The sequence below is a fragment of the Kryptolebias marmoratus genome, linkage group LG20, assembly GCF_001649575.2.
Source record: "Kryptolebias marmoratus isolate JLee-2015 linkage group LG20, ASM164957v2, whole genome shotgun sequence".
NCBI lineage: Eukaryota > Metazoa > Chordata > Actinopteri > Cyprinodontiformes > Rivulidae > Kryptolebias > Kryptolebias marmoratus.
The window spans coordinates 3,690,569-3,706,559 of record NC_051449.1 but is presented as its reverse complement, the minus strand read 5'-3'; the positions used below and the strand labels follow the sequence as shown (position 1 = coordinate 3,706,559).

Sequence of the window (15,991 nt, the reverse complement as noted above, 5' to 3'; positions counted from 1 at the left end):
CCCTTCTCTCATTTTCATACTTATTACATTCCAAAATACAATGTTTTATTGTTTCATCTTCTCCACAATATTCACATTTTCCAGTTTTATGCTTTATAATTTTGAAAAGTGAAAAGTTAAGTCCTGAATGCCCAAATCTCAATCTTGTTATCACTCTCTCTTCCTTCCTATTTCTTCGTCCATGGCTTCTTTCTCCTACCATCTTCTGAATTTCGTGAAACCATCTTCCTGTTTTCCCCCTATCCCACCTATTTTGCCATGTTTTCATCAATTTTTCCTTAACAATACTCCTTCCTTCAGACTTACTTATTTTAACTATGATACTGATTGGATTCTTAATTTCCCTCTTTGCCATTCTGTCTGCCATCTCATTTCCCAGCACTCCTATATGTGCTGGTACCCACACAAATACCACAACCAAACCCATCTTCTGAATTCTAAAAACTGTATGCATTATTTCCATTAATATATCTGTTCTACTATCTGTTTGATTATTTTTTAGACTCAATAATACAGAGCTTGAATCCGAACATATTATTGTTTTAATTGGTCTTATTTCCTCTACCCATTGTAAGGCTAATAATATCGCCATCATTTCTCCTGTATATACTGACAAATTATCTGTTAATCGTTTTCCTATTTTAATGTTGAATTCTGGAACTACATATGCTATTCCTACTTTCTCATTTATTTTTGATGCATCCGTATAAATTTGCAAATATTTATAATAATTATTTAAATGTATTTGTACTGAATTACTATCCATACTACTACATATATCTTGTCTCTTTTCCATTAACTCCATATCTACTTTTACTTCTGGTAGTACCCATGGTGGAATGATTGATGTTATTATTGATTGACTAATTTCTATTTTATCCATCTTAAACTCTTTCAGTTTCTTTTCTATCATCCATCCAAAACTCCTCATTTCTTTCTTTTCTTTTTCCCAACATGGCCTTAATATCTCCAGATTTGGATGGTCATAACCATTTCCTTGAAGATTCAACCAATAACTAATTTCCAAATATGTTCTTCTTAAGTCTAATGGCATTTCTCCCATTTCAACTTCTAATGCTGCTGTTGGTGTTGTTTTAAATGCACCTGTACATAATCTCAAAGCCTGATGTTGGATATTATCTATTTTAAGCAGATGTGCTTTAGCAGCTGACCCATATACTATACACCCAAAATCTATATTGGCTCTAATCATTCCTACATAAATATGCTTTAGAGATTTCCTATCTGCTCCCCAATCACTACCTACTAAGCATCTCATAATATTCAAGATTTTCTTACACTTATCCACTATTTTTTGTATGTGTTCCTTCCATATTAATTTTTCATCAAACCATACTCCTAAAAATTTTATACATTTTACCTGCTCCAACTCTTGATTATATAATGTTAATTTTATTTCTTTATTTGTTTTTTTCTGGGTAAATAACATTACCTTTGACTTTTCAACTGAAAATTTAAATCCCCATTGAAATGCCCACTTTTCTATTTTATAAATTTCTTCCTGTAATTTCTTTACACAAAATTCAACATTCTTCCCCCTCTTCCAAACGGCTCCATCATCCGCAAAAAGTGAACATCCCATGTCCTGTCCAAGATCTTTAAATACATCATTTATCATTATTGAAAATAATACAGGACTTATAATACTTCCTTGCGGTGTTCCATTCTCTACTACATACTTTCCTGATACAACCTCACCAATTCTAACTTGTAATTTCCTATTTGCCAAAAAATCTTTAATCCAATTAAATATCTTTCCCTTGATTCCCATTTTGTATAATTTGATTAACAATCCCTCTACCCACATCATATCATATGCTTTTTCAATATCAAAGAACACTGCCACCACACTTTCTTTATTTACTTGTGCTTTTCTAATTTCATATTCTAGATATATTGTTGGATCACTTGTACTCCTTCCTTTTCGAAACCCACTTTGATATTTTGATAAATATCCTTCCTTATTTAAATAATGCACTATTCTATTATTAATCATTTTTTCCATTATTTTACATAGATTTGACGTTAAAGCTATTGGCCTATAATTTCCTGGTTTTGAGTTATCTTTTCCTGGTTTAGCTATGGGTATAATTATGGATTCTTTCCATTTCATTGGTAATTTTCCTGCCTCCCAAATTTTATTATACAATTTTAATATTATATCCTTAGATTTTCCATTGAGTTGCTGTATCATTTTATACCAAATTTGATCTTTTCCTGGCGCTGTATTTTTTATCTTCTTGAGTACATAATTTAACTCTGTTTTTGTAAATTCCACATTCATTAAATTATTTACTTCTTCATCCTCCTTCATTATTTCTTTATATTTAAGTTTTGTATCTTCTCTTCCTTTTCTTCCTTCTACATCAATATTATTTGAACTATGAATTTTATTAAATGTTTTAGCCAATACTTCAACTTTATCTTCATCTCTTATGATGTCAGTATCTTCTATTTTCAGTACAGGATAATCAAATTCCCTCTTTTTACCATTCATTCTTTTAATCATTCTCCAAACTTTCTCTATCTTTGTTTCTCTCCCTATTGTCCCACAAAAGTTTCTCCAATATTCTCTTTTTGCATTTTTTACAGTTCTCCTTGCTATAGCTTGTTTACTTTTATATTCAATTAAATTCTTATAGATTGGGTTTTGTTTTAGTACCTTAAATGCTTTATTTCTCAACTTTATTGCTTCTTTACATTCATTTGTCCACCATGGCACAATTTTCTTATCCTTCAGATATCTAATTTTTTTAATAGAGACATCTGCTGCTTCTATTATTATTTTTGAAATTATTGAGTTTAACTCATCTATATGCACATCCATATTTACTCTTTCTAGGTTTACTTGACTCACATATCTGAATTTATTCCAATCTGCTTTGTTGAAATTATATCTTTCCCCCACCTTTATATTTTTACTATTTAACTTTAATCCAATTCTTACTATAATGGGATAATGATCACTCCCTATTGTCGTTGTTTTATCCACATTCCACTCACAAATTCCCGCCATTATATTTGAAACTATTGTTAAATCAATATTTGATTCCATCCCTGTCCTTATGTTGATCCTTGTCCCCCTTCCATCATTAATACAAACTAAATTCTTCATTTCCATTACTTCTTCTAAAACTTGTCCATTTTTATCATTACTTTTACCCCACACTGTACTATTTGCATTAAAATCGCCACACCAAATCACTTTCCCCTCCAAATATTCAATTATCTCCCCCATTTCTTCAACCAATAATGTCTTACAGGAATTATAAAAATTTATTATTCTGAATTTTTCCTGTTCCTCCCACACTTCAATTACTATATATTCTAATTTCTCCCCTTTTCCTAATAGCTTATATTGTATGTCTTGTTTAATAAATATTCCACACCCTCCTCCATTCCCCTCTTTACGATCCCTTCTTACACTAACATATCCCTTTATCACAAACTCTAATCTTGTCTTTAACCATGTCTCCTGAATACATATGATTTCTGGTTTTTCTGCAATCTCTTCAATATATCCTTTCAATTCTTGTCCATTTGCAACTAAACTCCTAGCATTCCAATGTAGTAATATCATGAAATATTTTCACCTGTCACTCCCAGTCTTCCCTCCAGCATCTTGTGGTTTCACTCACCTTAAATACTCATGTGGTTCGTTAGCTGACGGGAAACAGCTGTGGGTAGTTGGCTCCGCCCTCCACTCAGGAAGCTGCAAACAGGTGATTAATAGAGAGACGGACTGGACATTTTGGCTCCTATCTTTCAGATGGATTTCTCTGTGCACCCTGTTTCTCACAAACAAACTCAAAGTCTATCACCATTTTAGACTAATGCAAGAGTTTCAACACATTTTTTGCATTTTTTGTAAAAATTCCTTAAATGAGAGTGGTCAGATCAGATAAAACAGTAATAATTGCACATGAAAAACTAATTCAGTTCAGCTGCAGAGGCAACACAGACCAAACGTGCTGCTCCATGCTTTCTGTCCAGACACTGTGCATGAGGGGCGTGCTGCAGGGTTTTGTGTCGTTCGTCATGTTGGACGAACAACGAACAGGAAGTCATGTTGATCAAAAACCGTTAGTACTTCCTCATATAACAGTCGACATAAAAAATGTCTGCAGTTGTTCTCCTGCTCCTCGTCGCTCTGCTGGAATCAGCTGAAGGTAAAAAAATTTACAGCACTTCTCAGAAACACTGTTATTGCTCCACTGTAGCACAACATCAATAAACCTGTTGCATTGTAAAAAACATTGACTTTATAAATTAGGAGGAGATGAAGCTCAACTGAAACGAGTCCGTGATGAGTTAATATTTTACTGTGTGCAGTTAGAGGTGCCTGTTTTCTGGTTAATGGAAAAAAAATTGTAATCTAAAATACTCCCTTTAAGGAATAAAATTAAAATATAGCAATTCCTTTGACTAAATTATAGTTTTTAGATTACTGCTCCCCACCAGCCTGAGTTATGTTTAATTTGGCAAATATTTTATCAACCTCTAGAACAACAATAATTCTAACACAATTTGGATGATTTAAGTAAATTCTTATTGTCAATAGATTGCAGCACAAGGGTCCAGATTTATTCTCAAATTCTTGTCCTTGTTCCAGAAATACACTTCAGTTTTTGCGCTACATTACATCTGTGGTCTGTCTCCTTTTTTATTAAGAACAGCTTATATTACCCTATTAGAATAAAATTATTTGTGCTCAAGCTTAAGTGATAAAGGAAATTGTTCATGCTTTCTGTATATATATATATATATATATATAAATTTGATCATACTTTTTAGTTAAATGGTCAACATACAGTGTTGGTCTTGGTACAGATTAGGCTTTCTGAACAGTCTTGGACCCAATTTAGATTTGATCCATAAATATAAGCAATACAAAACTCCTATTGTTGAAATTTAGTTTGGCATCTTTCTTTTTACATTCATTTTGTCAAAATACAGCAGAACATGCCATGATATATTTTGCACAATTAAAAACCAACTTTTTACAACATAAATATATTTATGTCATTTAATAATAATGTCTGATAGACGTTTTATTAAAGTAATTGATGAGCCCATTCTAGATAAAAGCATAAATTATGATATAAGTTGGTTAGTCAGCTTAATAACAGCTTTATAGTCAACAGATTCTCACTTCCTGTTTGTTACAAACTAAAACTTTGGCTGAAGTCTTTTTTATGATGTTGTCATCTTCTCATCTGTTTTGATTAACAAATAAGATTTTCACTATAATTTTTTTAATTTCATAGTATTGATACTGCACATAACTATATTATACATTAATATTTATATATATATATATATTTGTATTCTGTTCTTTTAGGTTCTGAACATCGGTATGTGGCGTACGGAACGGACCTGCTTCTAGATTTAAACACAGATAAAGTTCACAATGGTTCTGATTTTACATGGAAATTTAATCAAAGTGTTAATGTGGTCAAATTCAGTTCTGGAAAGGAACCAAGACTCTTCAGTTATAGTAAAAGGGCTGAGTTCTTTAAACAGAACTACTCTGTGCTGATAAAGAACGTGCAGCATGAGGACAGTGGATCTTATAAAGCAGAAGTGACTGAGGCAGAGAGTGGCAAAGATCTAACTGTAGCTGAATATCAAGTCACAGTCCAAGGTAGGTTTCTGTTGATCTGTGTCTGGTTTCATCATCATTTCTTAATGTTCAGACTGCACAGTGTTTTACAGCTGTTTACATCTTTTGTTGTTTCTCAGACCCAGTGTCTCCAGTGAAGCTAACCATAGACTCCAGTGTTCCAGACGACTGTAACATCACTGTGACCTGCAGGACTCAGGATTCTCGTATTAGCAAAACTTTTCAGTGTGACAACAAAACCTGCTCTCTGGTGCCAGAAAGAGGCATCACAGCCACATATTCATCTCTCAATGTTACCGTGAAGCAAGATCACATCATCTGTAACCATAGCAACCAAGTGAGCTGGAAAAGCAACAAAATAGACATTAAAGCTTTCTGTGGGGCGAAACCAGGTGAGAATAAGAAATATAATGATGGTGACTATTAGCTCATTCTTAAACATTTAGACAGTTGAGATAACTGGACAACAATGAATGAATCATTATCAAAGTAAAACTGTAAAATATATTTTGTTCTTTGAATCATTTAGAACAACGTTACTGTTTGATCACATGTCAGCTTGTGTCAAAACTGGGATTATCATAAAACACACGACTAAGATTTGAATGGGATAGGTATAAAAATTAAAACAAAGCAACCAATGAGATACATCCTTATAGTTACTGAACAATAGATTCTTATTTGTAACAAAATTAATGAATTACTTTTAAATGAAAATACTCTGCCCAAAGAATCACCCTCATATATTAACATAAACTTATCCCCAAAGAATTTCAAAATTCTTGAAATTAATTTTAATTAAAGGCCCAGCATTTATTGAAGGAATGCATATCACCTGTCACATTTCATGTCAGAGTTTTAAACTAAGATCTTTTTCTGTTGAGAAATGACAGAGTTGTAGCTGTTTAGATAAACGTTGTAATTGACATCATGCACAATCTCCTGATTGTAAGATTGAACTTTGAATGAGATGGGTTGGCTTTCAGATTATATGCAGCAGTTAAAGTTTGCGTTGGGGATGATTTCCAGCTATTATCACAATAAATTTGGCTCAATATTTGTCAAACTGACTGAGTCAAAGCTATGATTCTGTTTGATAAAGAAGCCAGTTTAAACTGCATTGACAATTAAAGTTATTTTGGTTGTAGATGTACAGCCAATTATTACTTTTTAAGAGTTTCATAAAAATCCCAAAGTATTGTGTAATATATGTAGTGCTTAGAGTATGTATTGGGAATGATGCTCAGATACAACCACACGTTTAAGTTTAACTCAATATTTGTAAAATTGGCAGAGTTTTAGCAATTTTTGTGTTTTTTTTTCCAAGCAGAATTGCAGGTTTGCCACAAAAAACATCAGTGTTTTTTAAAAACTTGAAAACTTGCTTTGTGTACTCTTTGTCTTAAACTAAATTCTAGTGAGCTAAGGAAACATGAGACCTCAGAAAGAAACTGTCCAACAAAGATGTTTGAGAAGTTCTTGATCTTGAATAAAATAATCTGTTGATCTGTTGTAGTTTTTTACAACCCACTGCAAAAGTGAAGAATCTAATCTGAGCCAAAAGAGGAAACTAAAAAAAAACTGAAAAAAATAGGACAAATGAACAAAATGGATCTCAGGTGGGAATATTCAGGGCTCTAAGGAAAAGGCATTACAAACTAAAACAGGAAGCAAAGTTTGCCAGAATTAGGAATAATGAAATGAGAAAAAAAAGAAAAGAAAAATATTAATGTCAAGACTGATGAAAGTAAATAAAAGTACAGAAGTTGACACATTAAAATTAGGTTTGATACAAACTGGGATTTTATTTTCCCTCTTGCAAGCTGAGCTATGATTGTGTCAAAGATCGAATGTGTCATAAACTAATATAATGTTTTGGTGTCTTTACAGTTCACAGTGGAGCCACCATACCTGTGATAGCAGGGGTCACCACATGTTTGTTAGCAGTGGCTGTGACTATTATTGGCTTTGTCCTTCACAGACACTGTAAGTATCTCCTATTTGTTGACTTTTTATGAAAATATTTTAACAACATTTTGTTAAAAAGATACTTCCCTCATTTAAATTTCATTGCCTGGTGCAACAGATGACAGATTTCCAGGTGAAGGTTGTAGGTTTCACCTGCTGCTCATCTTATAGATGTTTTTAATAAATCCTCCAGATTTTAACCTAAGTTGACTTATTTTATTATTATTATTTATTATTATTATCATTATTTATTCCAGTAATATCCCTATTTTTTATCTGTTCAGGTTTTAATTATGTTTGGTACACTCTTAGCACTAAATATGATTAAAAAGAATAATTTTAGACAAAAATATATTTGAATTTCAAAAAACAAAATTCAGCTTCAGATTAAATAAATAAAAATACTACAAGTTCATCTTATTTTTTAAAGAAGTTAAAACCATCCAATAACTGTTCTTGATTATAATTCTACATGTGTTTTTGGGTTTGCATTAACTGGAACAGTTTTACACCAATTTTAAACATTTATTGGGCAGATTTAGAGTATTATGTGTTTGTTTTTGTTTATGAAAACAAAAGTAAATTACAAAAGTCAATCTGACTGCAAAAAGGGATGAGTTTTTCTTTTTTTAATACTTGCTCATTTTACTGTGCAGTAAGGTTTTATTAAAGTTCTCTGAGTGAAGTAGATTCAATTCTTAAGTTAAACATTTAAAGAAACTTTTCATTTTTTAATTTTACAGTGATGGAAAGTAGGACATTCTTATCATTTTAAGTTTCATGCAGGTCAATGCAGAGGCCTTAAAAACGGTTCAATAAGCCAAAGTAATTTGTCCCATGAGCTGTTGATTTAAATTAACCCTGGTGTAAACATCAAATCTTAAAAATGTCTCCATCTCATCTAACCAACTACGTTCCAACTTTGTCTTGCATGAAACGACAAAAAAGTCCCATAAAATTCTGCTGCAATCCTCACTTATCAGCAGTTTATTTTGTAAAGTTCATCAAATTTTGTTATTCTGTTTGGAGCATCACCTAAAGTCAAATAAAGACATTAAAATTAAATCACTTTAAACAATACAACCTGTTTGTTTTATGACTGATCTACAGGTAAAAGAAAACAATGCCAAAATACAGTGTATGAAGTTCCTCCGGTAAGCAGCAGTTTCTTTCATTAAAAGTAAAACTCTCCCTGTTTGCAGGTCAAACTGAACAGAAATGTGACAAATCTAAAACAACATCTGCTTTATTTGTAGAGCAGAAAATCAACATTTTAAAGCTCTCCAGACTAGAACTGTGTGCATAAAAACACTAATGGCTGCAGTTTTCTAAATAAGCTTCATCTGCTTCTTAACTCCGATTCTTCTCCCAGTCTGCAGAAAGTGATTCAGCTACAGGCTCCTGTGTAGTTGTCATTGTTTGTGCTGCTTTCTCTTGATTTTATGTTTCGATGTGAAGACTTAATGCACTCTGATCTGTAGATAAAATAATGTGTTGTAATGTTTTTATATTCATCAGAATCCTTCTGCTTTATTTCTAGAACACCAAGCAAGATCAAAATCCGTATGAAAGTCCTGCAGAAATCACTTCACAGGTTTCTCCAACATCGACCTACGCTTTGGTGCAGTTTGCCAACCGTCCTGCACAAGAAGAGCCCAGAACCCGAACCCAGCCGGAGACGGTGTACGCACAGATCACCAAACCTGCCAATCCCAACTCTACAGCTCCTAAAGCCAGCAGCTGAAAACCAAAGAGATTCTGTGATTTAAAGACTCAAAAAGGAAAACTAAAGAAATAAGATGAGTAGTTTTCTGACATGTTCTCATGCCGTGCAGCAGCAGAGTTTCAAGTAAATGTGAAACTTTCCTACTAATAAATAAATAAATGTTATTTGTATTTTGTTAATTAGTTTATGATGACTAATCATAGAAGAAAATCTTATGAGGACCAGAAACTGCCTCAAAATCTGGAGATACCTGTAAGTTTGAAGCAAAAAAGGAAGAAAAAACCCCACAAACAAACAGGCTGAATATTCAGTGTTAGGAAAGAGATAAAATTGCAGAAAATATTTTTTTTTATTAAATATATGCTGTTTTTTAACACAAGACCTGAAATATCTCATTGTAAAATTATACAATAGCAATATCTTATATAAAGAGAGTGATTATCATGGTTTGTCAATCTCACTGAAGCACAAAAACATAAATTGAACTGGTATTTTAGTTTAAATATTCATTTTTTGCTACTGCTCATTTCTTTTTAATGATAACACACATATCATTCTTTGACCTGTGAACTTGTAATATAAAAATATGACATTTATGTAGAATCAAAAAAGCCATAAGTAGTGAAATATAAAGATGATAGAGTGGAAGTTTTACTTGTTTTGTTTACCACGTTTTTGTTGAAAACGAGTTTGTCGAGAAACATGTTGTATAAATCCTGTAAGAGTAAATATGTGTATAAAATGTTTATTTAAGTACATACAGATATATAGTTTCTAATGTTGCTATAAAAAAGAATTGTATCATCACACAGAGCCTTTATTTTAGTAATCCTAATCTTTTCAGTCGTTTTTCTGCTGCTGTACCTGATTTTTGCCACAAGGAGTAAAAATACAACAAAGTGAACTGAGCTGATGACAGGAACTTTCTGATGCTTGGAAAATGAAGTTGATCTCACTTTGTGCTGCTTTTTTTGATTTATTTGCACCCAAAAGAACAAAATAAAAATAAATTTCCTTCCAATATTTGAGATTTCTTACCTACTTTTATTGTCTGAATGAATATAATAAAATAGAACCTTTTTGGCATTTCTTTCTGCTTTGGTTCAAATCTTCTCAGCATCTATGACATTTATGAGCAAATTACAGCAAATTTTTATAAAAACATCAAAACTAAGGACTCATTTAAATTAGAGTATGACTGGAAAATGTTCAGTTCACAAAACATTTCAGAAATATTGCTTCTTATTAAAAACTATAGTTCTGTAGTACAGTAAGCAGCTTTTTATGTTTTGTCTGGTTTAAGGATGTTATAATAAAGTGTTTAGATTCTGATCTTAAAAGGTTAAAGTTTACTGAAAAAATAAATCGGAATAAAACTACACATTTGTAGATGTATACAGACAAACCTTTTGATTCAAACCTATTTATGGTAACTAAAAGGTCTCATTTATTAGAAGACCAAAAGTTTACTTTGGTTTTAATCAAAGTACAAGAAAACGCTGCACATTGTGAAGTAACGTCAGAACCACTGAAATTAATTACTTCTTCAGGTTGGCGGTGTTTTAGGCTCATCCAAAGTCACGTGATAGCCCGTGACTCTGTCATATATACGTCATTAGGCTCACCTGTATGTAACTCCACCCACAACAGGAAGTCAACAAGAACATCCACAACAATAAGAGTCATCACTCCTAACCTCACTGATTATTAAAAGCAGGTACAACAATTTTCTGTAGCCATAGATCTGAGGTAGATGGTGGATTTGTCTGGGGCAGGTATTAGGAAACATTTTCTTTGTTATAGAAATATTTTGAAACTGTTTTTGCTTGAAAGGGTCTTGCAGGAAGTCATGCTGATGAAAAACAGTTAGTCTTACTTCCTCATATGACAGGACATAAAAATGTCTGCAGTTGTTCTCCTGCTCTTTGTTGCTCTGCTGGAATCTACTAAAGGTAAAAGTTTACAAGATTTTTTACAAACAATGTTTTATTGCTCCACTGTAGCACAAGATCACTAAACCTGCTGAGTCGTAAAAACATTGACTTTATAAATCAGCTGAAACAAGTCAATATATCACTCTGTGCAGTTGGAGGTGTGCCTGTTTTCAGGTTAATGTAAAGTAGTGCAATCTAAAATACTCCCTTTAAGTATTAAAATTAAACTATGACAATTCCTCTGTATGAATTATAGTTTTTAGATTTCTGCTGCCCACCAGTTGTAATTATGTGACTTGGAAAATATTTTAATAAACCTATAGAAGAGCAATAATTCTAAAAACATTTGGATGATTTTAGTAAATTCTTTTTGCAGCACAATGACCTACATTTTATACTTTTTATCTACATTTATTTAAATTTATTATATCTACATTTTATTTTACATTTACAATTATTTGTGCTCAAGGTTAAATGAAAAAAGGAAACTGTTCATGGTTTCTATAAAGATGTTTAAATTTGATGATACTCTTTAGTTAAATGGTCAACATACAGTGTTGATCTTGGTACAGATTAGGCTTTCTGAACAGTGTTGGACCCAATTTAGATTTGATCCATAAATAAAAACAAAACAAAAATCCTATTATTGTAATTGAATAAGGCTGCTCTCATATCATGACATATTTTGCACAACAAAAAAATTGGTACTTTAACTTTAATTGGGTCAATAACGGCTTTATAGTCCACAGATTCTCACTTCCTGTTTGTTACAAACTAAAACTTTAGCTGAAGTCTTTTTATGATGTTATCATCTTCTCATCTGTTTTGATGAACAAACAAGATTTTCACAATACTTTATTTAATTTCATGGTATTGATACTGCACATAACTATATTATACTTTAATATTTACATAATATTTTTGTATGCTATTCTTTTAGGTTCTGAACATCGGTATGTGGCATACGGAACGGACCTGCTTCTAGATTTAAACATAGATAAAGTTCCTAAAGATCCTGATTTTTTGTGGAGATTTAATCAAAGTAATAATGTCGTAAAATTCATTTCTGGACAAGATCCAAAGCTCTTCAGTTATAGTAAAAGGGCTGAGTTCTTTACACAGAACTACTCTGTGCTGATAAAGAACGTGCAGCATGAGGACAGTGGATCTTATAAAGCAGTAGCAAGCAGGAACAGAGATCTAACTGTAACTTAATATCAAGCCACAGTCCAAGGTAGGTTTCTGTTGATCTGTGTCTGGTTTCATCATCATTTCTTAATGTGCACTGTTTACATCTTTTGTTGTTTCTCAGACCCAGTGTCTCCAGTGAAGCTAGCCATAGACTCCAGTGTTCCAGACGACTGTAACATCACTGTGACCTGCAGGACTCAGGATTCTCGTATTAGCAAAACCTTTCAGTGTCACAAAACGATCTGCTCTCTGGTGACAGAAACAGGCGTCACAGCCACAAATTCTTCTTTCCATGTCTTTTGTGAAGCAAGATCACATCATCTGTCACCATGGCAACCTAGTGAGCTGGAAACAGGAGTCAAAAGACATTAGAGCCCACTGTGGGGCAAAACCAGGTGAGAATAAGAAATATAAAGATGTGAGTAACAGTTTATTCTTAAACATTTAGACAGCTGAGAAAACTGGACAACTATGAATGAATCCGTATCAAACTAAAAAAGTTAAAATATATTTTGTTCTTTGAATCATTTAGGACAACGTTACTGTCCGACCATCACACGTCAGCTTGTGTCACAACTGGGATTATTATGAAACACATGACTAAGATTAGAATGGGATAGGTATAAAAAGTAAAAAACAAACAAACAAACAAAATGTGTTAAAAATATGTTCTGCCTGAGCAGTTTTAATTCATTTGAATGGCTAACAAAACAAAATAATTTTTCATAGCTTTTACAATCATTTGAGAACTAAAAGCTGTAAAAAGAGTTTCTCTTCAGATGCTGTAATAATAAAAAAATAAGTGAAAAACCAATGATTTAAATTTTTTTTTTTTTTTTTACCAAATCAGGTCAACAAGACAAGGATTTGTCTCATTTTCATATCTTACTGTTGTATTTTAGACAATGTTTGTTAAAATTTAACTCTTTCGCTTTATAAATATCTAAATACATTTGATTATTTTGTACTGATTGTGTCAGGGCTAAAGTGCAGAAATTTGGTTGTATTTAAAAGTTATATGTTGTGTTTTATTCATATTATGTCTTCTGTTTTAAAGGGTCCGATGCTGGGACTTCAGTGTTTGTTCAAACTGGAGGAGATTTAAACCTTGATGTCACAGAAAATGATGTTCCCAAAGATTTTATTATTTTTTTATGGAAGTTTGGAACAAAAGGTGTAGTTGTAACATTTTATCCTAATAAACAACCACAAGTTCAAAGTCCTTACACTGGAAGAATAGAGTCTTTTGAGAACAAATTCTCTGTGAAATTAAAGAATCTACAGAAGAAGGACAGTGGAGTTTATGTCGCACGAGTGACAACTGCTGAAGAACAAATACTGACTGAATACAACGTTACAGTTCAAGGTAGGTTTCTTTATCTTTCAGATATACAAGATTTTAACAGAGAATTGTATTTATCTTGCTTCTAAAACCTAAAGGAGTTAAATCCGTAACACATCCAGAACAATCCCATCATTGTTTTGGCTTGAAGCCTTTATCATGATCATCCACATCCTTAATGTCTACAAGCAAAAACACCATCAGGACTAAGATATGGTTGCTCTATAAAATACAAATATTATGGAAGTTTTGACCTGTTTGACCTTTTTTATTTTCTCAGCATTTCTAAAACCTTTTCCTTTGTATGTTCCTGCCTCAGATCCAGTCTCTTCAGTTAATCTGACAGTTGACTCTGTGTCCATCACTCCTGACTCCTCCTCCTGCAACCTGACGGTGACCTGCAGAACGGTGGAACAAAGCATCAGCAGAACCTTTAGTTGCATCAACAGAATCTGTAATCAAGAACCAAGAGATCGATCTAAGGTCCCAAACCTCGGGGCTTCTCTCCATGTCTACCTGCTGAATGAAGTGATTTTCTGTAACCATAGCAACCAGGTCAGCTGGACTGAAAGCAACAAAACAATTCAGGAATTCTGCCCTGGTTAGACTTTATGACAGGAAGAGAGTGGCTTAAAACTGATGAAAACTTGATAAATATGTTCATAATTTATCATTTTCAGAAATAAAACAGATTTCCTTCATTTATTAATGTTTTAGTGAATAAGTTGGTGTGTAAGAGCTCTACTCACTGTCCTGTCTCCTCTGAGATAACGTCAGATATACTCAGGCTGGTATCTGAGGAGTTTGAAGTCAGAGGAAAGAAAACTGATTGAAGTAAACCAGAACCACAGAAGCTGACTCATTAAAATTAGGTTTGATACAAACAGTGATGATCTTTTACCTCTTCTTAGCCATGACTGTGTCAAAGATTGGATGTGTCATAAACTAATATAATGTTTTGGTGTCTTTACAGTTCGCAGTGCAGCCACCATCGCTGGGATAGCAGTTGGCGTCATGTTTGGTTCATTAGTAGTGTTTATTTGTGCCTGTGTCTGGCTCAGAAACTGTAAGTATCTGTTCTTTGTTGACTTTTTATAAAAATTTAATAAAGACATTAAAATTAAATCACTTTAAACAATACAACCTGTATCTTTTATGACTGATCTACAGGTAAAAGAAAACGCTGCCAAAATGCAGTACTTTAAAGAGTCTGAAGTTCCTCCGGTAAGCAGCAGTTTCTTTCATTAAAAGGAAAACTCTCCCTGTTTGCAGGTCAAACTGAACAGAAATGTGACAAATCTAAAACTGGCTGCAGAAAAACAACATCTGCTTTATTTGTAGAGCAGAAAATCAACCTTTTAAAGCTCTCCAGACTAGAACTGTGTGCATAAAAACACTAATGGCTGCAGTTTTCTAAATAAGCTTCATCTGCTTCTTAACTCAGATTCTTCTCCCAGTCTGCAGAAAGTGATTCAGCTACAGGCCGGAGACTCAAAAATGAAAATTGTAAATGTTAAAAGTAAGTGCCCTGGTTCAGCACTACACTACCCATGATGCACCTGTTTGTTTCTAGTTGCGCTTGCTCGTAATTAGACAGTTATTTTTCTGTGTGTTGCAGTGCCGTAAGAGCAGCATTTATGGAGAAGGAACTGCGATCCACTGCCAATCCTTTGCTAATATTGTGTGTTTGAATGCTGTGTGCAACTTTATAATATAAGTAGAGTTTTTTGCCTGAAACTTGATATGCTGTGGGAGAGTAGGTTCTGATATTTACTGTTTATTTCCCACTTCATGGCGTTTTTGGCATGCTGATGTTAATTGAGTGCCCTCTAGGGGATTTTCAGTGGTACCACAGGCCGATTTCTGTACTGTAGCCATGTGTGGCTGAAGTTTATCCACGTGATTATTAATATATGTTATATTGTTCTCTTTCTGTTTCATTTAACCACACAAACCCATACTCATACATGTAAACATCTGTATCTGCATCTGTACCCTCATTATATCCCATGTACCTGCTATGATTTCCTCCACAATAAACCTACTAAACTGCAGCCTTGGAGTTGGTCTATTCTTCTTTCCTTCTGACTGAGGAAGACTCAGCAATCATCTGAGCGATCTACAATTAGCACATGTTAGATACACACAGTCTTTCACAGTAAAGAAATAAGACGAGTCATTTTCTG

At 33.1% G+C, this 15,991-nt stretch overlaps 2 protein-coding genes across 9 annotated transcripts; both read left to right on the top strand.

Moving 5' to 3' along the window:
* Positions 1-4,078: 4,078 nt before the first annotated feature.
* On the top strand, positions 4,079-9,603 carry LOC108232824 (SLAM family member 6). The gene is made up of 6 exons (XM_017410871.2): positions 4,079-4,190; positions 5,363-5,665; positions 5,764-6,036; positions 7,535-7,630; positions 8,723-8,766; positions 9,153-9,603. The coding sequence occupies exons 1-6, from the start codon at positions 4,139-4,141 to the stop codon at positions 9,354-9,356; spliced, it is 972 nt and encodes a 323-aa protein (XP_017266360.1). The 5' UTR covers positions 4,079-4,138; the 3' UTR covers positions 9,357-9,603.
* Positions 9,604-11,174: 1,571 nt separating this feature from the next.
* On the top strand, positions 11,175-15,857 carry LOC108232850. 8 transcript variants are annotated; one of them, XM_025004795.2, is made up of 9 exons: positions 11,175-11,290; positions 12,213-12,506; positions 12,585-12,858; positions 13,521-13,829; positions 14,125-14,406; positions 14,779-14,871; positions 14,976-15,029; positions 15,263-15,324; positions 15,424-15,857. In XM_025004795.2, exons 3-7 carry the CDS (start codon positions 12,756-12,758, stop codon positions 15,008-15,010), a joined length of 822 nt encoding a protein of 273 aa, XP_024860563.1. In that variant the 5' UTR covers positions 11,175-11,290; positions 12,213-12,506; positions 12,585-12,755; the 3' UTR covers positions 15,011-15,029; positions 15,263-15,324; positions 15,424-15,857. The 8 variants fall into 8 exon arrangements, with proteins under 8 accessions (XP_024860563.1, XP_024860561.1, XP_024860564.1 ...); XM_025004793.2 differs by having other exon boundaries at positions 15,250-15,324; XM_025004796.2 differs by lacking the exons at positions 15,263-15,324; positions 15,424-15,857 and adding an exon at positions 14,583-14,677 and having other exon boundaries at positions 14,976-15,024.
* Positions 15,858-15,991: the final 134 nt, after the last annotated feature.